The sequence below is a fragment of the Rhinatrema bivittatum genome, chromosome 3, assembly GCF_901001135.1.
Source record: "Rhinatrema bivittatum chromosome 3, aRhiBiv1.1, whole genome shotgun sequence".
In the NCBI taxonomy this organism is placed as follows: domain Eukaryota; kingdom Metazoa; phylum Chordata; class Amphibia; order Gymnophiona; family Rhinatrematidae; genus Rhinatrema; species Rhinatrema bivittatum.
Window position 1 is genome coordinate 49,767,419 of NC_042617.1, and position 24,631 is coordinate 49,792,049.

The 24,631-nt window shown below is 47.2% G+C and overlaps 1 protein-coding gene across 4 annotated transcripts in view; it reads right to left on the reverse strand.

Annotated features, from left to right (window-relative positions):
* CENPF (centromere protein F) overlaps positions 1 to 24,631 on the reverse strand; it is a 256,055-nt gene that overhangs the window by 175,069 nt on the left and 56,355 nt on the right. For all 4 annotated transcript variants that reach the window (XM_029593203.1, XM_029593204.1, XM_029593205.1 and 1 more), the window contains exons 4-5: positions 23,642 to 23,754; positions 7,760 to 7,851 (exon numbers count right to left, since the gene is read on the reverse strand). In XM_029593203.1, coding sequence (XP_029449063.1) covers positions 7,760 to 7,851; positions 23,642 to 23,754 — 205 coding nt within the window. The remainder of the gene's footprint in view (positions 1 to 7,759; positions 7,852 to 23,641; positions 23,755 to 24,631) is intronic.

The window sequence follows — 24,631 nt, forward strand, 5'->3', positions numbered from 1 at the left end:
TGCACACGAAACATCTTAAGAGCCCACTGCCCCCCCCCCCCCCCCCCCCGAGCATGTAAGCTGAAGAAATTGCTTCCTTTATCTAGCTATGGTGGCCTTAGAGGCTGCTTTACTCTTTGTGGACTCCCAAACAAACAACCTGTTTGGCTCGTGGAAGTAATCTGAAATCTCCAAATAGCACAGGGAAACCCGGTTAATGTCTAGAAACAGCAAGGACCAATTACTGCCTTGACACTCGTCCTTGGAAAAGCGCCAGCAGGGAGTTTCAAATGAAATGCCGACACCATCTTCAGCAAGGATGGGACAGGACGAAAGGACACAGAGTTGGATACTATGATCAAAAAAGGATCCCTGATTATAGCACTTGGATCAAGAGTGGAACAAATAGCAACAAGGAAAACTGTCTTCAAAGTAAGATCATTCAAAGAAGCCTGTTTTAAGGGTTCAAAGAGGAGAGAGACTAAAACTCCACCGTGGAACCAAAGGCCTAAAAGATAGCAGCAACCTCTTGACTCCAAAAAGGACAGAGGCAGCCTGAATCTTACCCCATAACAAGAATTAGCTGTAACCTGAACCTTCAAGGAATTTAAAGCTAAATCCTTCTCCAAACCTTCCTACTGAAAGGCTATAACACAAGGGGTAATGGAATGCCAAGGCAAAACAGATAGATCCTTGCAGAATACCTCAATGCCATAATCAAATATAAGTCAGAGAGGTAGAAGTCTTACGAGCCCTTAGCAAAGTAGAAATCACCAGAGAAGAATAACCTCTCTCTCAAGCATGCCCTTTCAAGAACCAAGCCATAAGACGAAATGGAGAAGGCGCCTCCAGAATGATCAGACTCTGAACCAAAAGCCCCCAAGCTTCCGACAGACATAAAGGACAGTCAACCTGAAGCCTCACTAGATCTGCTTACCATGACCTCCAAGCCCAATCTGGAGAGACTAAGTTCACACACAATTGCCCTCCAACTCAATTCAGCACAGATTCCTGACAATCAGGGGCGAAGGAGGAAAGACAAAGAAGCTCCCCCTATGGCCAGGGTTGAATGAGAGAAAAGAGATACCCATGGCACTAAACTCCCTGTGACAGCTGAAGAATCAAAGGACTTTGGCGTTCTGAGAATTGCCATGAGATCCATGCAAGGCCAGGACCATAGCCCACTTGTGGACTATCAACTGAAAGGCCGTTTAACTGAACTCCCATTCCCCCGAATCCAGGTTCCTGCTGAGGAAATCTGCTTGAACATTCTCCTGCCTGGCAATCTGGGCCAACAACAAAAGCTGTAGAATCTTTTCCATCCAAGAAAAAACAAGATTCATCTTCTCCAGCACTGCCAGACTTCTATTCACATATGCCACTGCTATAGCATTATCCAACAGCACTCTAACCACTTTCCCTCCGATTAAGGGAAGAAAATGAACCAAGACCAAATGAACTGCCCTGGTCACTAGTTTGTCGATGGACCAGGCTGCCTCCTCCAGCAATCAAAGACCGTGAATGACCTGATCCAGACCTGAGCTCCCCACCCAATGGGCTCACATTTGTGGTGACCAACACCCAGGAAGGAGTTAAGAGACCGACTCCCCACAAAAGGTTCTGAGGGACCATCCATCAGAGACTGTACCTCGCAGACTTGGGCATTGAAAGATTAATCCTGAGAATGGGGAGACCAGTGAGTCAGGAGAGGAAACTATAGAGGCTGCATGTGAGCTCTGGCCCACAGCACTAAATGTGGAATATAAATAAAATAAATAAGTCCAAAGGGGCTGCCATGAAACCCAGTGGCTAAAGGATGGAAATAAAGATAAGGGATAACTAGCTTTGGGGTAACCTGCACAGAGTAGCAGTTGCTGCCCTTGGCAGAGAGCATGGGGGTAACCTGCATGAAGTGCCAATTCCTATACTTAACAGAATAAAAATAAGCAAATTTAAAAATAAATAAAGCTTGCTGGGTAGACTGGATGACCTTTTGGGCCTTTATCTTCAATCATTTACTATGATAAAGATAATCCCATACCTTTGGGGTTTGCAGAGCAGCACACCTCCACACTTGTCAAATTAATTTGTCCATCCTTGAAAATGACAGGAAGGGTGTTTCGCGATCACAGTATTGCTTCTTCAGGAGTAATTAGAAAATACCAGGACCCAGGACTGATGCTTCTTCACAGACATACCGTCTCCAAAGAATTATTTCGATGTCTGGGACCTAATGTGGGACCTAATTATTTCAATGTCCCAGACCTAATGTCTGGGACCTAATGTGATTAAGAAGCCCGTTGTCGGGCTTCTTAATCACAATTCAGGGCACAGATGCATGTTGCTCTTATGTATAAATAATTTGGGACTGCATGGAAATATTGAGAATAACACTTTACCACAAGTTGTGACTTTAAACTTTATCTTCTAAAATCTTCTAAAAAAACAGCCGCAAGTGACGAGTAGTCCGGACGGCAAGTTTTATGACTGCCGTTGTCTGGCTTGCTGATGCGGCACATTTCAATTTAAATGATTGCACAGGTTAAACAGCATTGTCTAACAATAAGATAGGGTCTTTTTGTTGTGTTTGGTTTTGACGGATAAGACTTCCTTGGGTTCTTTTTTTTGGTTTTGTGTGGATCCATGAGGGACATAGTCAGAGGGCACTGGGGACACCAACGAAAACCCACCGCCATGACAAAGACTTCACACGCTGTCAATGGCTGGTGGGCACCGAAGGGGACACCACTGGGAATTGACCAAACAGAAGGGAGAAAGCTTACCATGTCGCCCAACTAAATAAGCCAGGGGAATGGAGAAGGACCCGGCCCAGGAAAGTCGAAAAATTGTCCAGGAAAAAGCTTTCCAAAATACCAAAAAGAGCACGAGCATCACAACCGCGAGACAATAGCTCCATGGAAAATAAGAGACTGAAGAGGGGCTCCCCCGTGGATAGTGGCATGATGGGCCTGCTCAGTGTGCCAGTCAAAGTTCTAGAAACTTTGACATAACTTTTCCGTGCTGGGCTCCATCTGATGTCACCCATGTGTGAGGACTACCATCCTGCTTGTCAGAGAAGAAACTCAAAGATCATTAAGGGCATCAGCCAAAAAGGCCACTACTAGATCTATTTTAGCCACATATGCACTTTCAGGGATTTGCTGAATCCAACATAAGAGTTCTAATGACCAAACTCTCACAAACAGAAATATGGACCACAAAAGCAGAGAATATGAACAGATATTTACAAGGGCGATCTCCATCTTCCTGTCCTGCGGATCCTTGAGAAAAATGCTACCCTCCACAGAGACAGTAGTCCAGCTAGTGACAGCTGTGACCAATTACATCTACCTGAAGCTGGACTGCATCAGGAGAAAGTGATATAGCTGGAGAAGATGCTTGACCCCCTTGAGACCACTCTCAGGGGTCCCCCATTCAGAAAACAGCATGTTTTCCAACACAGAGTAGAACACCTTGGTGGCTTTGAGGTTCCCCTTAATAATGGGGTTCCAAACTGGAGCCACCTCCTCCTCTACCTTAGGACCCAAAAATCTCAGACAAGAAAACATATGATCAATCAGTGCAGCTATGTCATCTCTGTGAATCAAATGGATGACAGTCATTCTCCCAACTGGAGGAGGGGAAGATTCCCTCCATCGACACACAACTCATTGAATCTTCAGAGTCTTCTGGCTGTTTCTTCTCAACTTCAGAAGACACGGGATCCATTGTTCCTCTGGGTCGCTTGCAGGGAGCTGGATTCTGAGGGGAATCTAGGAGTCCCAAAAGAGGACCCGTGTTTTCTTCCAGGCTTCTGAATGGCACAACTGGAAGAAAAAAATTACCGAACGAATTAAACCGATGAAAGGAATTTCCAGTTCTGGGACCTTTCCACTGAAAACAGGTCTGGTTGATCTTACAAACCCAAGATCAAGGAAAAATGCAGCTGCTGAAAACTGACCCAAAATGGCCACCAGGCCCATCAAAACATGGGGCCCGCAGCCTCTTCAGAAGCCTGTCCTGATAAAAGCCGGCAGAAACAGAAGTTCCTGCTGCAGTAGAAGACATGGTCAACCTCCCTAAGGCATAGAAGAACTTGCCTGGCAACTTTCCAGCCCGGACACTAGCTAAGCACAAGGCATGGCTGAAGACACTAAATATTTACAGTTGCAAGCACCACAGCGATGGCAGTGTGACTTTTTATCCATGGGAGCTGCGGGAAACAGCAATACTCCAGCAATCACCACTTAGATAAGGGCTGTTCCTCTCAACTTACCTCAGCAGCTCAATCAGAATACTAGATCTCTTGCCTTACCACCTCTAGAAGAAATTATTTTTTGCAGCCAGGAGGACATTTCTCTTGAATTAAAGTACCAGACTTTTTTTTCCCCCTTTTTTATATGTGCAGGATAAAGTGCCCCTCCCACCCCCCGGCTCTATCAAGTCTACTCTGGGACAGGAAACCACCAAGCAGGCAGGCTGTCCTGGGAAAACCAGGACCCTGACCCTAAAGTGTCATTGCCTTTACCAGATCCTGCTGCACTACCAATGAGTCCTATCATCTGCTGGAGGCAGAGCATACTGAGGTTTCTCTGTGCTGCACCACCTCTAAATAGGGGTGATGTTGTCACTGGGAAAGTCTGTGAGCTCTGCGTCCATCTACTTGTAGATGGACAAAACCCACTTGTATGGACTCACTGGACTGTTAACAAGATGAAATAGAATTTGTTTTGTGTCTACATCAAATCCGTGGTCTGCCATGAGTAAGGCATAAGGTATTGAGAGAAAACGAAGGCAGAGACAAGGGTGACGTGGACCATGCAGGAAAAGATGGGAGGAGCAAGTATCATGCAAGGGGTAAGAGGAAGAAAGACAAGGAAGTGAAGGAGTGAGGGCTGAGACACTGGAGGGGACAGAGGGAACAAGAAGTAAATGACTAGCAGATAGGATGAAAGATAGGAAACGTAAGAGAAAGAAGCAAACTAGGAAGGGGGAAAGACTGCAGCAATAAAGAACAGAAACAAAAATTCCAAACATATACGAATGGATCTGAAAAAATACAGCCCTGCCCAAGTCTACACATCCTGAAAATTTGGTGTGGCTAGGACAGCAAACACAAAAGTTATTAGGGAGACAGTGATTTCCTAAGCCTGTGTTCCCTTTAGGAAATAGGATAAAAAGAACCAGGGCTTAATTTGTGGTGGAATAGGGTGGCACATAGTTCTGGCTCTTCTTTTCAGGCTTAAGAGGCAGAGCAGTAGGGACTTCCCTTCCAGGCAGCCTGCTTGGACGAGAAGAGGGGCTGAGCCTGAAGCACAAAGAGAAGAGAACAGCTACTCTGCTCCCTAATCCAGCCCCTCCTCCCCATTTTTCCTCCTGTATTGCAGAGAATAGAAGAGGGAAGAGGTGATTTTGAAATGGATTCTGCAGAGCAAAGAACAGAAGCAAACAAAAAAAAAAAAAAGTTTAAATTAGCGAGCAATAATGTAAATTGTTAAGGAGTCAACCCTGACCTTGGTGAATAGCACTACTGCTCACGACTTTCAGACTTGTGTTAACTTAACCCTTTTTTGTTTTCATTACCAAGGACTTAATTTCTGGCAGAACAACCCAGAATAGCAATCTGCCACCTGAAAAAAATGGAGCCTACCCTGAGACAAGGGTAGCCACATGGCTTTGATATATAAAAGAGGGAGAGAGAGATCACAGTTAGCTCTGGTCCCACCAGTTTGCACTGGCCCAGGCCCCTCTCACCTCCTCCACAGTTCCACTTCCTGCCTACAAAAGCCCTGAAAAGAACAAAGCAAGGAAAAAAAAAAAAAAAGAAGGGACCAATGCAATAAATGTGTTGAGCGCCCATTTTCCTAGCATGCACCCAGCCATCTCTCCTGGGCTTGCGATCCAGTATTAGACGAGATGGGCAACTGTGTCCTTTTCTGCCATCATTTTCTATGTTTCTAAAATGATGGGTCATGCTAAAAAGGAGGCGCTAGGGACAAATGTACACAATCTACAAGCGTCCGTTTTCTCCCACTACCGGCATATATATGCATAAGATACATGGCCTGGACCATGTATCTTGTGTGTATGAAATGCCCCTTTTTTTTTTTTTTTTTTTATTAAATACTGCTTTATTTGGTTCCTCCTACATAGAATCGCTATGAGGAATCACAGATAGCAGGATTTTTCTTTTTTTTTTCCAAGGTGCCCTTGACTGTAGCATGCCTTTAAGCCAGACCCAGGCTGGCATAAAATTTGACATGTTGCAAGGGAGCATTGGCCGCGCAGAAAATTTATTGGATCACGGGGATCAGCTAATAGCCTCATCTACATGAATTTTCATGTGATGAGCGCTATTACCTACACGGTGATTTGGACGTGCGTTTTGGACATGCTAATCCCTGTATTGGATCGGAGGCTATGTGCGTCCAATCGTGCGTTAAGCCATGTGCAGCGGTTAGCACACAGTATTGCATCGGTTCCCTCAAGTGAGAAAGGAAAATATTCAAGTATACAAGAAAAGATTGGAAAGGGGACTTTTGAAAGTTTTTAAAAAGATTTTTTAAAATGGCATTTGTGTATGTTAATACATAAATATGGAAATGTATGCTACAGAATTTGCAAACACATGCCCAATAATTTTTTAATTCTAACTACAGCATTTACTCATGAGCTGCTGCAGGAAACTTGGGACCTTAGTATTAAAGCTCCCAAACCTCCTGTGCCTTTAGCAAGAAGACAGTTTTGCTCAATATGGCATGAAATGTTTTTAATTTGTAGAAATATCCACACATGACAGCTAGAGATTTGCATTCCCAGACTCAACACTGCTGGGTCCAGAGCTAAGTCTTTGTTCATAATCACTAGCATACTGAGGGACACTTCAGCTCTTTACTAGCCTACAACAGAAAATCTCATCATTCACTGATAAGATTTGCTTCATAAACAAACATTAACATGTTAAGACACAGGACTGGAATGAATGAAGCACAAATCATTCTGTCTGTATGTTTGCAAATACTCTCAAATAGCTGGCTTCAAGTAAATGCCAAAAGCTTGGGAGATCAGTCTCTCTCCCAGAGGAGTTGAATTCTTGAAAGGAGGTAAATATAGCAGGACTATCAACCTAATAAATGAAGGTTGACCGACGTGCCGCAAATGCGCAGTAGAGAGCATCTCTACCGCGCATGTGCGGGCGAGCACGTCGGTCTCAGCCAGCGTCAGAAAAAAAAACAACAACATGGCGGCGTCGAGCAGCAGCGTCGGGTGGCAGCGGCGGCGGCCAGTAGCGAGGGAGGGAGAGAGAGAGAGAGAGAGGGAGGGAGGGAGTGACTGAGTGAGAGGGAGGGAGGGGGGGACTGAGTGAGGGGGAGGGAGGGAGAATGAGGGAGAGGTGAGAGACAGGGATGTGAGTAAGTGGAAGGGGAGAGGGAGAATGAGGGAGAGGTGAGAGACAGGGATGTGAGTAAGTGGAAGGGTAAGAAGTTGTGGAGCAGAGAAAAGGGAGTGGGGGAGGGGATGGGATTGACTGAGGGAAGGGGAGGGAGGTGAGAGTGAGGGGAAGGAGGCAGTGGGAGACAGAGGGTGAGTAAGACTGAGTGGAGGGAAGGGGAGGAGTGAACGAGGGGAAGGGGGAGAGAGGGAGAAAAAGTGTAGAAGGGTGCTGTGTTAGAAAATGGACTGAAAAAAAAATGTAATGTAGCCCGTTTTAACTGGCTTAACGGCTTGTATAAGTAATATTTCACTGATTAGCCACAGGCACAAGTGATATTGAGCTTACTTTAACTTGTAAGGTCTTCAACTCTGCCTCCAATCTCTCTCTCTCTTCAACTTCCTTATTATATTTTTCTTGTAGCTCTTCAAACTTAGAATCTAAATTAAAATTTCCAATGAAATAAAAAAAACATTCTTAGGTAGATATTACTATTCCTATTCAGAACTTCATTATTTTCAAGACTATCATTTGTATTACAATGGTACCAAGCCTACAAGTCTGTAAGTTTAGATTCCTCTTTTTCTATATCATACAGATGCAACAGAATGAATGACAATTAAGAATATTAAGAAACATAAAATGGCGGCAAATAAGAACCATGAGGTCTCCTAGTCTGCCCAATTTACCTCCTGATGCAGTGCCAGAGACGCAAGTTGATCTCAATCTTTCCTTTCACAACTAAAATATCCTCTTGAATTCTGTACCGTTTTTGCCTCCACCAGAAGGCTGTTTCTTGCATCACCACTCTTTCCATGAAGAAATATTTTCAAATGGTACTGAGTCTACCCCTTTAAGTACCTCATACCATGACCTCTGGTTCTAATTTTAGAACTTCTTTTCCAATGAAAAATTATTGCATCTTGTGCATCTCCTAGCCCCATGTTTAGGGTGTAGAAATGTAGGTACTTAAGTATCATCTCATAGGACTCTTTGTGCAGATTTTGCACCATTTAGGTAGCCCTCTCTAGACCAGTTTTTCTCCCTCTGTATCAATTCAAGAGGTACAACCTCCAAGTAAGCTCTCAACAACTGGCACAGAAACATGATCACCTTTTTCTATGCTTATCCCTAGCATTCCTCTGGTTCTGGCCATCACCTTGTCCCACTATTTTACTATCTGGAGATATTAAATATGGTCATCCTGAGGTCTCTCTCTTGTTTAGTGCAAACATCAGCATTTCACCCATCTCATACTTAGATTTCTGCATCCCAAAGTATACAACGCTGCACTTTTTTGTATTAAGCTTAGCTGCCACTTCTTGAGCTTTCTTAAAATCACTCATTTTGCCGGTTCTCTCAGGGGTATCTACTCATTTCAGATCTTAGTGTCATTTGCAAACAGAATCTTTTCCTACTAACCCCTAACATCGCTTATCAAGATATTGAACAGACCTGGCCACAGGACAGATCCCCGAGGCACTCCATTTATCGCCTTTCTTTTCCCACAGTGAACTTCATTTACTACTACCCTCTGTTGTCTTATCATTTAGCCAGTTTCAAACCTAGTCAACCATCTTGGGAGCCAGCCACAAGGTGGCTCTGTTTATGAGCCTATGTAGGACAGTATAAAATGCTTTGCTGAAATCTAAATTATACTATATCCAATGCATACCCTGATCCGACCCTCTGATCTGCCATAAATTGTTTTTCCTCTTGCTTTTATTTACTGTTGCTCTTACTGTAGCTTCTAATTTAGACCACTGTTCTGACCACCGTTCTATGTCATAAGAATCTTTTCATCCTGACGGTACCTTGTTAAGGTACACATCCATTTTAACAAGCTGGTAATCTTGAAGATGAGGACTGATTTGTGCGCACTTCTCTGTCTTTGGACTTATATTAAACCATACTGATGATCATTTGAGCTCAGACTGCTCATTAGAATATTAGAAACAATATCCCTAATTGTAAGGATCAGGCACAGCATCATCCTTTCCCTTATGGGTTCTGTTATCTACCTGAACAATGTTCCTTGTAAGGAGTTCAAGATTTCTCTGCTTATGAAGGATTCTGCTGATGGGATGTTTCAGTACAGTGTTTTTCAGGCTATCTACAATGAACATGCATGAGACAGATCTGCATACAGTGTAAGCAGTACATGCATATTCATTGCAGATAGCTTGAAAACCAAACTGGCCAAGTGGTTCCCACACAGGTTGAGGACCACTGGACTGGATCATCCTACTTGTGGAATTAATTAGAAGTAAAGATATCCTGGACTTTCTTCAAGGAGCATGTCTTAGGTAAATGGTAACAGAATCCATGAAGCCTGAGGTAATACCGGACCTCATCTTACAGTCAATGTTTCTAATGTCCAGATCACCTGAGCTCAATTTATTACCACATTGGATGGTTTAATGTATGTGCAAAGGCAGAGAAATACATACAAAAAGTCAAGAGTCCTGGGCTTCAAAAGTGTTTCTGATGCATGCAAATACATTTCAAGCATAATTGTAGATGAAAACTAGACAGACAGTCCCAGAAGACTGGGTTGAAAACCATTATTCCAATCAAAGTCTGGCATATTCAAATGTTATGAAGTTTAACACCATTCAATTTTTTTGATTTTTGTTTATATGGTTGGAATGGGCAGGAAAAACAGGCAACCACCCGCATCAGCAGTACAGGAAAATTGGATCTTACCTGCAAATTTTTGTCCTTGGAATACCACATATCAGTCCAAATGCATGGGTTTTTCATCCTTATCAGCAGATGAAGTCAAAGAAGAAGAGCTTTTCTGACACTGTGCTACTTAAGATAGCATGCCACCTGCACTTCCTCAGAATGACCTGTACCCAAGATGAGATAAAAAAACAAACCAACTTTACCCGCCCCCCAAAATGAGCAGGGAAAAGGTCGAGCCCCAAACTGGAGTCCTTTTCATCTACAGAGGTGACTGAAAGCTCCCAAACCGAAAAACTCTATCTGCACACAGCATAAACCAAGCAGTCTTTCCAGAGAGGGCAGGGCTTTGGACTAATCTGTTATTTCAGGAACAAAAATTAGCAGGTAAGAACCTACCGGTATTTTCCTTTCATCTTCACATCCTAGATCAGTCCAGATATATGGGAGGTACTCAAGCTCCCCTAAATTGGACAGGAATCTGAAAGACCTACTCACAGCACACTATCTCCAAAACCATTCACTTCCGACACCTGGACATCCAGTCGGTAATGCCTTATGAAAGTGTATAGAGAAGACTAGGTCACTGCCCAACAGATCTCCAGTGGGAACACCTATTGACAGCCCAGGACACAGTCTGCGCCCTAGTAGAACATGCCCAAAACCCTTTGGGAATCGGAAGCCCCTTGCAAATATAAGCAGACAGAATGCCCTCCTTTAGCCATCAAGCAATGGTGGCTTCAGAAGATTTACTCTCTTTTATTCATTCCCCCAAACAAAATGAAGAGAAGACGACCTCCAAAAACGGTTGATGACAGTCAGGTAGCCCCCTCACATATGGAACAGAAGAGTCTAAAAGTTACGAAACAAAGGGAGTTCCACAGTCTAAGTTGAAAGTCAGACTACCTTCAGTAAAAAAAAGGCGGCGCCGTGAGCAAATACACCCCATCCTCCTAAAACTGAAGGAAAGGATGCCTACAAGAATGACAGTACTTGAAGCTCTGAAATCCTCCTTGCCAAACAAATGGCCACTAGGAAGATTACTTTTAGCACAAGATCCTTCAGGAATACCTTCCTCAATGGCTCAAATGGAAGACCACAGAGAACCCATACCACCAGATTAAGGTTCCACAAGGGGAACACTTGCCTCACCAAAGGGCGCAAATGCTTCACTCCTCAAAGAAAAGAGACCATTTCCTGATACGAAGTCATGGATACCCTATGCACCTTACCTCTGAAGCAGCCCAAAGCTGCCTTATGGAATTGAATACAAGCCCTTTCAAAATACTGTTTTGCAAAAAAAAAAAAAAAACCCCAGAGCATGAGACACCAACACTCGATGTGGTGCAACATCCTCTCCATGGTATCATGTCTCAAACACTTTCTACACCCTAAATATAGGCAAGAGAAGTGAAAGATGTCCTAGCCTGGTAATGACTTTCTCCAAATAGCCTCTCAGTCGCAAACAGTTCCTTTTAAAAACTAAGCCATGAGTCAAAAGCGAGCTGCCGGATCCAAAAATATTGGTCCTTAATGGAGCCACTTAGGAAGATACCAAAGCTTTAGAGAGCCATCCACCAACAGATATATCAAGTCTGCAAACCACAGGCAAAGTGTCCAATCTGGAACTATGAGGATCACTCTTCCAGGGTGAGTCTCAAAATGCCTTAGAATACTTTCTATTAGTGGCCAAGGAGGAAAGATGTACCACAGAATTCTGCTTGGCCATGGGAGAACCAGAGCGTAAAGTCCCTCCACTCAGACTTCCCACCTGCGATTGAAAAAGCAGGATGCTTTGGCATTCTGCTTTGATGCCATCAAGTCCAGCTGCAGAATGCCCCATCAGGAGCAAATAAGGGCCATCGCCTCTTCTGCAAGGTTCCATTCTCCAGGGTGCAGCAGCTTGAACTTTGACCATGCCAGCGATATGAGACACTGCAAGTAACACCAGATGTTACTCCGCCCAGTGGAAAACCTTCTGGGCCTCCCGAGACAATGAATCTCCTGGTCCCTCCTCATTGGTTGATAAGATACCATTGCTACAGTGTCCGATAGGACACTCAGCACTGGATCGCGCAACGTGGAATAAAGAAAAGTAACATGTTTGCGAACTGCCCTCGTCTCCAAACGATTAAAAGACCCCATTCAGCTTGATCCTGGCATCAGTGGTCACTATCACCCACTCCAGGATCTCTAATTCTACGCCCAGTTCCAATTGGCCTAGAAAGCCATCAGGAGAGACTGGACCTGGACACACACACACACACACACACACACACAGTGGTAGCTGCAGTTGGAAGTCCTCTGCCTGAGGGTTCTATCATAACAGACATGCCCCCTGAAGAAGCCTCATATGCACAAATGCCCAGGGAATGAGATCTAGGTAGATGCCATAGAACCCAGACCCTGAGTACTGAAAGCCGAATAGCTGGCAGAGCTGTGACTGCAACTTCAGCACCCTGCCCTCCCATAGGTAGCCTACATCGATACCAGATTCTGCAAAAAGTAAGTGTAATCAAATGACTGGGACAGAACCAAATGTAGGGGAGGATAGTCTTGATCCCCGGCTCATGTGGCTGATCTGTAGCCACCACCGTAGCTGGGTCTGGACTCTGGCTGGTAGTGGTAGACGTACGGTGTAGTTCTAGGATCGTGGACTCCACTGTGATAGAAGTGAGCATTGCAGGGGCCTCATGTGGGCTCGCGCCCATGGCACCACTTCCAGTGTGGATGCCATTAGTCCGAGGACTTGCAGGTAATCCCATGCTGTGGGACGGGAGGGACTCAGCAAGGTCTGGAGCCGGTTCCTCGTAGGGGTCAGGCTGACCTTGTCTTCCATGGTGTCGAATCGGACTCCTAGGTATTCCAGCGACTGCAAGGGCTGTAGGGAGCTCTTGTTTGTGTTGACTACCCAACCTAGGCTTTCCAGTAGGGTTATGACTCTGCTGGTTGCTTGGTGGCTTTCCTCCGGTGATTTTGCTCTGATCAGCCAATCGTCCAGGTAGGGATGAACGAGGATTCCTTCCTTCCTGAGTGTTGCCGCCACCACTACTATTACCTTGGTGAACGTCCTGGGTGCAGTGGCTAACCCGAAGGGTAGTGCCCGGAACTGGTAGTGATGATTCAGGACCTTGAAGCGTAGGTAGAGCTGGTGTTCCTGATGAATTGGGATGTGTATGTAAGCCTCAGACAGGTCCAGGGATGTGAGGAACTCTCCTGGTTGTATTGAACGTATGACCGATCGTAGGGTTTCCATGTGGAAGCGTGAGATCCTTAGGTGTCAGTTGACAGACTTGAGGTCCAGGATGGGTCTGAATGTACCCTCTTTCTTGGGTACGATAAAGTAGATGGAGTAATGTCCAGAATTTATTTCCCGTGTAGGTACCGGGGTTATGGCCTTGAGAGCCAGAAGTCTGGTCAGTGTAGCTTCCACTGCCGCCCTCTTGCGGGGGTCGTGGCAGGGAGATTCCACGAACTTGTCCGGAGGGGTTCGAAGGAAGTCCAGGTAGTACCCCTCTCGGATGATGGCTAGGACCTACTTGTCCGAAGTTATCTCGACCCATCTGCAGTAGAATAGGGTTAGTCTGCCCCCTATGGCTTCTTCCCTTGGATGGGTCGACAATCTCATTGTGGGGTGCGGCTGGGGCCTAGACCAGAGCTGGTTCCCCTCTTGCTGTGCTTGTTCCGAAAGGACTGGTTCCTGCCCGTAGGGCGGGGCACTTGATAGTTGCTCTTGTAAGGGTTGAAGCGCTGTGAGCTTCTGCCTCTGGAGGACCTAGGGAAGGGACGCTGGTTTCTCTTCGTCTTGTCTTCTGGCAGGCGAGGTAATGGGGAGTCGCCCCATTTGTTGACCAGTTTTTCTAGTTCGCTGCCAAAGAGGATGGATCCTTTGAAGGGCAGTCTCGTGAGGCATGTCTTGGAGGAGGCGTCAGCCGACCAATTTCGAAGCCAGAGTTGTCTCCTGGCTGCCACTGTGGACGACACTCCTCTGGCTGCTGTGCGCACTAGATCGGAAGCCGCGTCATTGAGGAATGATAGTGCCGATTCCATGTCTTCTCCCTGGGTGTTGTTCCTGGCTTGAGATAAACAGGAACGTGTCACCACGGTGCAGCAGGCCGCAATCTGCAGTGACATGGCTGCCACCTCAAATGATTGTTTTAGTATGGCTTCCAGGAACCGGTCGTGTGCATCCTTGAGCGCCGCTCCTCCCTCCACTGGGATGGTAGTGCGCTTAGCGACCGCGCAGATTATGGCATCCACTCTGGGGCACGCCAGCAGTTCCTTGGTCGCTGGGTCCAGGGGGTACATGGCCGACAAGGCTCGACCTCCTTTGAATGGGGACTCTGGAGCATTCTATTCCAGGTCAATTAGCTGTTGTGCCGCCTGTAAGAGAGGAAAATGGCAAGACGTCTGTCGAAGGCCCTCCAGCCGGGGGTTCATGCTAGGTTCCCCCGAGGTGCCTTGGCCCAGGATAGCGAGCTCCGATAGGCATTGGGATACAAGGTCCGGAAGCTCATCCTTTGTGAAGAATCGTCTCATGGTTCGGGTGTGGCTCCGTCCCCGAGGGGAGTTCCCCCTCCTCGAGGGGCTCAACTTCCTCTTCGGAGAAATCAGTGTTCCCGTAGGTGGGGCTTCTGGGTGGTGGGAGCCTGTGCCTAGGCCTCAAGGGTCCTGGGGCATGAGGGTCTTCTGGTGGCACATATGTCTGTTCCGCCCGGGGTTCAGTTTGCATTTTGACAAAGGCGTGAATACCCTTAAAAGCTCCACCCAAGAGATCGACGCTGGGTCTAAGTTGAGGGGTGCCGGTTCCCTGGGGGTCCCCGTCTGTGGGGTGGATTCACTGGGGCCTGCTATGTCCGGGATGCCCCCTGAGGAGCTAGAACTGGGTCCTGGGTGGGGCTGGCCCTGACCTGGATCTCCCAGGGCCTCCTCACAGTGTGCGCATAGCCCGTCAGCTTCCTCGCTCTGTGCGGCTCTGATGTGGCATGCTAGGCAGAGGCCTTGAGCTTTTATTCCTGTTTCTGGAGGTGCCATTTCTGTGGACGCGTAAGCTCTTCTGTGCTCCATTGCGTCTGATATGTGCGCGCAGATGTGCGCCTAGCCGTAGATGTGCGCCTTGTTGTGTGCGCGTAAGGTCTTATGTGCGCCTAAGATTATGCGCACAAGTAATTTTGTGCGCTTAGCTTAATTTGTGCGCTCGGAACGGACGGCGGGCGGCTCGGCAAACAGGGCCAAGATGGCGACGGCGAGCATGCGGGCAATATGGCGACCTCCTTGGAGGGTCTCCACGTGGGCAGACCCTGGAACGGCCGGGGGCCTAGCCCTGCTAGGGCGGATCAACCCGGTGGCACAGGTTCTGATCGCCGACCTGTGCTCCTCCTCGAACTTCGGAGACCGGCTTAAAGATTTCCACCTTACCTTGTCTTCGGCACTTCCCGGTTTCGCTCCAGGCAGTCTCTGGCTGCGGGAGAGAGAGGGCAAATACCTTCACCGCCATGCTCGAGGGGGTGCACCCGCTGCCTCTCAGCCGCGCCCGGGATCAGGGGCTAAGTCCTCGCCGCGAATCGGCCACCGGACCAAGGCTGCCTCTACGCCGCGCCCAAGGATTCGGGGGCTAGGTCCCTGCCACGAATCGGCCACCGGACCGAGGCTCACCTCCAAGGGACCACGGAAATCGCCTCGGGAAACTCAACTGGGGGAGGGACCCGAGGGTATCACTGCAGGAGTGCGGGGCTCATCTTCAGGTAGGTTTCTTCTTTAAATTTCGGGTTTTGTTCTTTAATTTTGGTCTAACGCTCTGAGAGCGTGCAGATAGTCCCTAACTGCTATGGAGATGGAAAATACTGAAGCACAGAACTTCCTGCAGGGGTATATGTACTAGGAGCTGACATCAGATTGAAATCTGATCCGTCTCCAACTGCTAGCAGGAGTACACTATACCCACTGGTCCTGAGTCCATCTGCTACACGCTAGGAAATTGCTCTTTGCCAGATTCACCACCCAACCTCAGGGTCTATAACATCTGCATGATGTGAAATAAAAATTGCTCTCCCAGCACCAGGAAGTGAAAGAATTTCTGATGCTCCTCCCTGATGAGAAAACATAGATAATGCTTCTATGAGAGCCAGAGAAGCCAGGAACTCTCCCTTTACAGATGGCAGCGATCACAGAGCATAGGGTCTCCATTCAGAAATGTGGCACTCTCAGAGCTGCATTCTCCTTTATTAGATTTAGAATGAGCAGATAGGTAACTTCCTTCTTCAGGACCACAAAATACATGGAATACCATCCTTCGCTCCACTCCCAGGGGGCACCAGGACAATCGCCTCTAAGTGTCATTTGGCATGGGAGGTGCACAGGTAGCTCATGTAGGCCCCACAGACCGGATAAGCAGATTCCAAGATGCAATAGTTTCTTATGACTGAGGTCCCACTAGTCTTATCTTGGTCCACTCCTCACAAAAGAAGGCCAACTTCCTCCCAATGACTCCTGGGGAAGAATGGACTAGCCACACTGCTTTGCATGCTTTTACTCCTTCTGGCCCCAGGACCAAAGCTGTCATGGGTGGGCTTACGTGAATCCGGAAAGGACTGCAGCTTGGAAAACACCTGCCTCCAAGAGGAAGGTCCCCTTCCTGACTGGTACTTCCTTGGAAGCTGTTCTTGTTCCTCTTTGGGTAACGGACCCACCCTAGTGAGTCTCTAGCTGTTCCAGGTGTTCGCCAAACAAAGGCTTGTCATTGAAGGAAAGATTGCCAAGCCACAACTTGGACCAGAAGAGACTTCTGGCAGAAACAATGGTCCTCAAATTCTGGGCTGAAAGTGTACAGCAAGTCATACAAAGCATCCACAATATAGGGTATAGCAGCCACCAAACGCTTTGCCTGCTTGGATGAATGAGAGGCTCCCCACCCCCTTTATTTGAAAATGCTGAAACCCAGCACAAATAGGCCGGTGCCATTTATCTGCTGCACATAGCCAACTGTATGTCCAAGGCCAAGACTTCAAAACATCTTTCAAAGGTGTCTTCCCATCTTCCTGTGTGTGCCCTAACACTAGGAAGCGCCAGGCCACAACTCCAAAAACTCCCTGGAGAAAGGTCCCAAACGTGCCCTGGGTATCCTTGAGAACCATGTTCTCTTCAAATTGAAACAGATAACAAGGACTCTCCGTGCAACCATTTGAAAAAGGCTGCAACACCACTTCAAGCAGGGGACATAGCTATACTATAGCCCTCTCCCCTTTCTACTCTGCGTTCAGAGCAACCTGTGCCACAGAGACCATTTCAAAAAAGACAGACAAACAATCCTATAAGGATGGAAAACAAAGGCCCCTACAAAATAGGGCAATCCCCATCCTTTTCCGGCCCAGTCTGCTTGCCATAATGTGCTAAGGATTGCACTAACAAAAGGGCAATTCCCCCTCCTGAACAGCCGAACCATTTTGGAATCAACCTCCTACCAAGGAGTCATAACTATCACTATTCCCTGGGAAACTATGGTTTTGGGATATCCTCTCTGTATGAATCTATTTGTCATATGCTCAGCTTGTATTTGAAACTCATCAATTGTGGAGCAGAGGCAACTGTTACGACTGTCGCTGCCAGGCGTCTCCACTCCGCCCTCCTTACCTCTTTGGTGACTCCTCCCACAGTTGATGGGAGTCTGCCTGCCGTCCTCTCCGGCATCCCCGGTCCGGCTTGGGCACTGCATCCCGCCATGTTGTTCAGCTGCCATAGGGCGCGTGCGCCGCGTGACCCTGCTTCTTATTCCTTCTTTGGCGCGAACCTCAGGGGCGTCCCCCCTGTGATGACATCACGCATCCCGGATACAAAAGCCTACTCTGTTTGCTAGCTAATTGAGTTAGCAAGGGACTCCTTACGGATGGGATTCGCTCTCCATACCTAGCTACTCTGCCTCTCCTTAATTGGACTTACACTATCGGGGGTACCCGCTCCTCCGGGGCCTCTCTTTTCTTTCAGGTTGCTGTCTGGAACCGGTACTCGCTCAAGGGCCCATGTTCCCGGACTCATTGCCTGAGCTCACTTCTGCTTGGAAGAAACCGCTGCCTACACCATCAGTGAGTTACCATCTACTTTTCTCAGAGCTGCTCCCTGGAACCAGGTACTCGCTCCTCAAGGGCCTGCCTCTACTCCAGCTTCTGTGTTACCTTCCGGGAGAATCCGCTGTGTGAGTAATCAACCAATGAGGCTCTATTCCAGAACCCCGTGTATGCTCCACTGTACTCACTACCTCAGTTTCTCTCCACTACAGTACAGCTATTGAGGGATCGCTGTTCCAGTGTCCTGAGGGACTACAAGCCCAGCCAGGCCTCATCTCTACTCACTACTGCCACCTCTGGTGGCTTCTCAACCCTGTTTAATAAAAGATAATTTTGTGTTGTGTGTCCTAAAGCTGAGCCTGACCTGTGGCCTCTCACGGGACTTCCCCCCATGGGTTTGGTCATCTGCCACAGCGTCCGAGGGTCCACCCAAAACCTTACAAACAATAACAGCGGCGAAGGCTCAAAAATTGACCTACTGGAAGATTATCTCGTAAATGTTGTGGATGGAATGAAGAATAATATAAAAGCATATTTCAGTCTGTGGGCTTCCGGAAAATAGAAAACTGACATTTACCCTGAAACAAAATGATTTGTATATCTAAAAATGACATACTATCCCTACTACATTGAAACGTGAATTGGAAATGTAAATTACATGTGTTAAGCTACTTTTTGAATTGTTGTAATACTGTTTCTGTGCCATGCCAAATGACAAAAATGTAGTGTTTCCAAAGATGGATGTGTGGCTGAAAAGGACTATTTGTCAACCACTGTTCCTCAAACTTGGCTACATATAAATTAGCCAGGTCTGGGGCCCATTGTTGCGACTGAGGAAGTCCGCCTGAACATTCTCCAGCCCGGCAATGTGAGAAGCTGCTATGCAGGCCAAGTTCTGTTCTGCCCATGCAATCAAGAGACGAGCTTCCAATGCTACTGGTCGACTTCTTATTCCGCCTTGACGATTGATATAAGCTATTGTGGTCACATTGTCGGAAAGGACTCTGACCACCTTGCCCTTGAGAAGCTGAAAGAACGCCTGTAGCGCCAAGCGGACTGCTCTGGTCTCCAGACGATTGATGGACCAATGAGCTTCCTCCGGGGACCATAGTCCCTGTACCAATTTTCTCAAACATACCGCTCCCCAACCGGACAAGCTGGCATCCGTTGTGATCGCCATCCAGATCGGAACCACCAAGGGAACTCCTCGCCTCAAGTTCACCAGGGATAACCACCAATCCAGGCTGTACTGAGCGTTCTCCGTCAGAGGTAGAGTGAGATGGAACTGTTCCGAAACTGGATTCCATCGGGACAGCAATGCTGATTGTAAAGGCCGCATATGAGCGAAAGCCCATGGAACCAATTCCAGCGTCAAAGTCATGGAGCCCAGGACCTGAAGGTAATCCCAGACCGTCGGAACATGTTTGGATAACAAGGCTCGTACTTGGCCTTGGAGTTTGAGCATACGTTCCTCTGTGAGGGACACTGTCCCTTGACGCATGTTGAACAAAGTTCCCAAAAATTCCAGTGACAAAGGGTACCAAATGGCTCTTGGCCTCTGACTACCCAGCCCAGCGATCTCAACAACAGAAGCACCCGGTGAATCGCCTCCTGGCAGAGCACTTTCGACTTCGTGTGAATCAGCCAATCATCCAGGTATGGATGTACTAACAATCCTTCCCTGCGCAACTGAGCAGCTACCACCACCATAATCTTGGTGAACGTCCTGGGAGCGGTGGCTAGTCTGAATGGCAGTGCCTGAAACTGATAATGCTAGCCCAACATGGAGAACCTTAGGAACCTTTGATGATCTGCCCGGATCCCGATGTATAAATATGCTTCGGTGAGATCTAGGGACGCAAGGAACTCCCCCAGTCTGACTGACGCAATTACTGAGTGCAACATCTTCATACAGAACCGCGGGATCCGCAGACATCTGTTAACCCTTTTCAAATCGAGGATGGGTCGGAAGGTTCCCTCTTTCTTGGGTACTACGAAGTAAATGGAGTAACAGCCTATTCGAAGCTCCGCGGAGGGCACCGGAACAATGGTGCAGAGGTCGAGAAGACACTGTAAAGTCTCCTTGACCGCCCGGCGTTTTGTTGCAAGATTGCAGGGCAAAACCAGGAATAGTTGGCAGGGTTGGCGTGCAAAATCTAACGCGTATCCGTGTCTTATCACAGCAAGGACTCACTGATCAGATGTGATTTTGGCCCATTCCTCGTAAAATAGGGATAGACGACCTCACACTACTGGAACCGAGGAATGGACAGGCTGCACATCATTGTGAGGGCTCTCTGCCCGGCACGTTCTGGGTGGAGCCAGGTCTACCGAAACTGCACCCGCGAAAGGACTGAGAGTATGTTTGCTGCCTGCTGGCATTGTGGCGAAAGGAAGAAACGGACCCCCGGGAGGTCAGAGGTCTCCAACCTCCACGAAAACTAGGTATGGAAACAAAAGACCCTCTCGACTTCGGTCTATCTTCTGGCAATCGATGCACCTTATTCTCTCCTAAAGACTGGATCAGATCTTCCAACTCCTTGCCAAACAGCATCTTGTCCTTAAAAGGTAAAGATCCCAGCTGAGATTTTGAGGACACATCCGCGGCCCAGTTACGGAGCCACAATAAACAACATGCTGACGTGCGGAGCAGGTCATAAAAGGCATTCCCCCATGTAGGCAATCACCGCCTCAAGCGCCTGGAGTGCTTCCTCTTGTGAAAGCGAATCATTGGCTAGGAGCTGTTGGACCCAACGAAGACCTGCGCACAAGGAAAAATTACTAGAAATAGCTGCTCTAATGCCAAACGCGGAAACTTCAAAGATCTTCTTGAGCTGAACTTCCAGCTTGCGATCCTGCAAATCCTTAAGGGCTGTCCACCACGTAAATGGGATGATTCTTTTCTTCATGACCGCCGCCACCGCAGCATCCACTTTAGGAACTCTTAGTAGCTCCAAAGCTTCTCCAGCAGGGGATAGAGCTTATCCATCACCTTCGCCACTTTAAGGCCCAAATCCGGAGTATCCCATTCCTTGAATAGCAAACCCGTAGCTGAAAAATGGAAAGGGAAAGCCGAGGGTGGACCCCGGAGGCCTAACACCTCGGGATCCGTAGCCCCTAACCGAGACTCTTCCTGAAGCAGCTGGATCCCTAATTCTCCAAGGATAGCCGGGATGAGCGGACCCAGCTCATCCCGGCGAAACAGCCTGGCCACCTTTGGATCGTCGCCATCCGCCCCATGGGACGCCCGCAGACCTTTCTGCAAAAGCTCGGCATCCCCCCCTTCCAGCCCCCCCCCCCCCCCCCGCAGTGGTCGGATGGGCAAATCCTGGTCATCCATACAGGAAGAGGTATCTGTATCCCCCACCGGTGCCTGTGCGCGAAGGGACGCTGTCCCCCCGAGGGACCCGGTTCCTGGTCGGGCCTGGCTCGCTTCTGGGACTCCGGCAGAGAAACATGACTGTGCGGCCTCTTCTTTCCCGCCTTCCGGGCCTTATGCATCAATAAAACAAAGTCAGAGGAGAAAGAAGAATCCGAGGACATACCCTCACCCCGAGTATTGGGGTCCGCATCAGTGGGCAAGCCAGGCCCCGCAGCTTTGTCCCCCTCAGGTTCCCTTCGCTGCGGTGACAATCGCGGTGGAGAGTCCTCTTCCGCAAGCACTGTTTGTGCTGCGGAGGCCGCTGGTACTATCAGAGGCAAGATGGCACCCACTCCCAGAGGCAGTGACCAAGTGCACCTAAAATGGCGCCCGTTCCCATGCTTCGCAGGAAAAGGACCAGAGGCCGGGTGCTGCAGCTTCCCAAAGGCGCCCGTCACAGTTTGGACCCTAAGTACGACCCTGCCCCGGGTCATGGAGGCTCCCTCTCTCTCCGGAAGGCAATCGGCACATATCCCATTGTGTGACAATTGCGGCCGCGCGGCGCCGCAGGCCCTACATGCGGCCCAATGCAGCATGCCGCTACAAAAACAAAGTACTGTAATTCAGACAAAAAACACGGCGAAACTTAGCACAAAGAGCCCCCAACAGCACCGGAGAGAAGGTAGAGTCGAGCCCCAAAGAAAAATATACTTAGTGAAATGTGGGGTTTTTTGTTTTTTTTTTTTTTAAATACCTGACAATAAGCCTCCGGGTCCTGGATCAAACTTGGGGGGAGTGAGCCGGGCTCTCTGGTTTCACCCCCAGTGATCTCCACAAGCTGGCAATCAGGGTTGTCTACCCCGTACCTCAGCTGCCTCTGAAACCAGGGAGGGATGGTCCCCTCAGGACCTCACCACCCCCCTGGGAGGCTATGACCTGCAGGCAAACACTGTGGTCCTTCGCTTTCTTTCTCTTCCCTCTTTATTCCTTAACTGTACCTAACTATACTGTCTCACACAAACTAGACCCTAGCACAGACTGTAGGTTTGGCACCTCCTCCACCTGCTGGAGACAGAAGAATACTGCCAGACTGTAGGTGGCACCAGCAGGAGTTTTTGTTTAGTAAACTTCTGTTTCGATCTGCTAGAGGGGGGGCCAAACCCAGGAGTCTGGACTGATCCGGGTACAGGGAAATAGTGATCCTAGACATTTGGTTATTTAAGGAAGGTAACAAAATAGAGACATTGCTATACCGTAAACCAGCTAAAAAACAATCTATTGCACTTCTCAAAGTTTCCATAGTGTGATTTTGAGGAAAAACCTTCCAGTGGGACAATTTTTAGCGAATACAACGCATATGTTCCAAAAATGAAGATTTCATTATGCATGCATGAGAGTTGAGCATGTGATTACTTGACTGTCACTACCCATTCCAAGCGATAAGAGCCTATAAAAATGCTGTTGGGACAAGGAAAGCACATTAACACGTTCTTATGTGTCTCACAATATTCTCATATGGCGAAAACTATTGCGTCTATTATATTTTTAAACACTGGCATGTTCTAGTACCGTATTCAATGTTCGCCACTCCACCATTGATTGCATACAAAAGAGGAAGAAACATCAAAAACTATCATCCATTCATCATTACCTCTAAAGACAAATATTTTTACAAATAGCATCAACAACTGGTCAGTCAATGTAGTAAGTGTAAATTTTGTGCACAAACTGTACTTGGTACTCAGTGGACCAATCCAACTTCAGGGAAAGTAATAAAATTGTTTGGAAATATCAACTGCCTTTCAAGCCCTTATGTCTATTTTTTTTTTTACAATGCCATCTGAAAAAGTATATGTTTTATCACATGACGTATTTTAAAGTGCAAAAGAAAAATTTAAAAAACACTGGACATTGGCAAGGAAGGTGTTTTGAATTCCAGGAGTGCTTATTATGACAGCCACAATAGATTGTTAAAAAAAAAAAAAAAAAAAAATTTTGTTAAGGAATTTGATATCTCTTTATATAATTTTGTGGTTTTTCCTTCGTATTGTGCACCATTTTGTTACTGTAATTTTATTACAGTAAAACATGTTAAATTGCTGTATAATATTTTTAAAAAATTACCATTGTGATACTGAGTAGGTGAACAACGAATGACGACACTTTTCTGTGGTGGTGTATAATAGGATGATAGGTCTGCTGAAATTTGTTGGCTCTTCTCAAGTTCAGATTTGTACCTATTTCCCAAAGAAAAAAAAGTGGAAAGGTTTTTGAAGACAAAGTATTTGTAGTATAGGAATCAATATTAAAAAAACATTTTAAAAATTAAAAAAAAAATTTGACTTCTTTGAACTGCATAAATCTAAAAAAAAAAAAAAAAAAAAAATCTCTTAAAAAAAACCCTGCACCCTCTCTACCCACTCCTGGCTAAAATCTGTCTGCACAAAATTGTTATGCATACAGATTTAGCTGGATAAAATAAAGGGGGGCCCAAGTTGGAACATGCCCTTCAAGTTTAGCTGATCATTGCAATACTCTGCGCTAACTGGCTACATTTTTCTCCCTAACGAGCCGATACAGAAAACCGCGAGGGAGAGCCGGCGAGCGCCAGCTCTCCCGACACGCGCCTCCTTTTTGACAGAAGTGGCGACTGTCAGCAGGTTTGACAGCAGACGCTTAATTTTACCGATGTCAGTTGTCAAACCCACTGACGGCCACGGGTTCGGAAAACGGACGCTGGCAAAATTGAGCGTCCATTTTCCAATCCACGGGCAGATTTTTTTTTTTTTTCCATCTTTGGGGACTCAGACTTAATATCGCTATGATATTAAGTCGGGTGTACAGAAAAGCAGTTTTTTCTGCTTTTCTGTACACTTTCCCGGTGCAGGTCGAAATTAACACCTGCCTTTGGCAGGCGTTAATTTCTGAAAGTAAAATGTGCGGCTTGGCTGCACATTTTACTTTCTGTATCGCGCGGGACTAATAAGCTCATCAACATGCATTTGCATGTTGTGGGCGCTATTAGTTTCGGGGGGGGGGGGGGGGGGAAGTTGGGCACATTTTCCACACCCCTTACTGTTTAAGGGGTAAAACTAGCGCCTCAAAAACGAACGT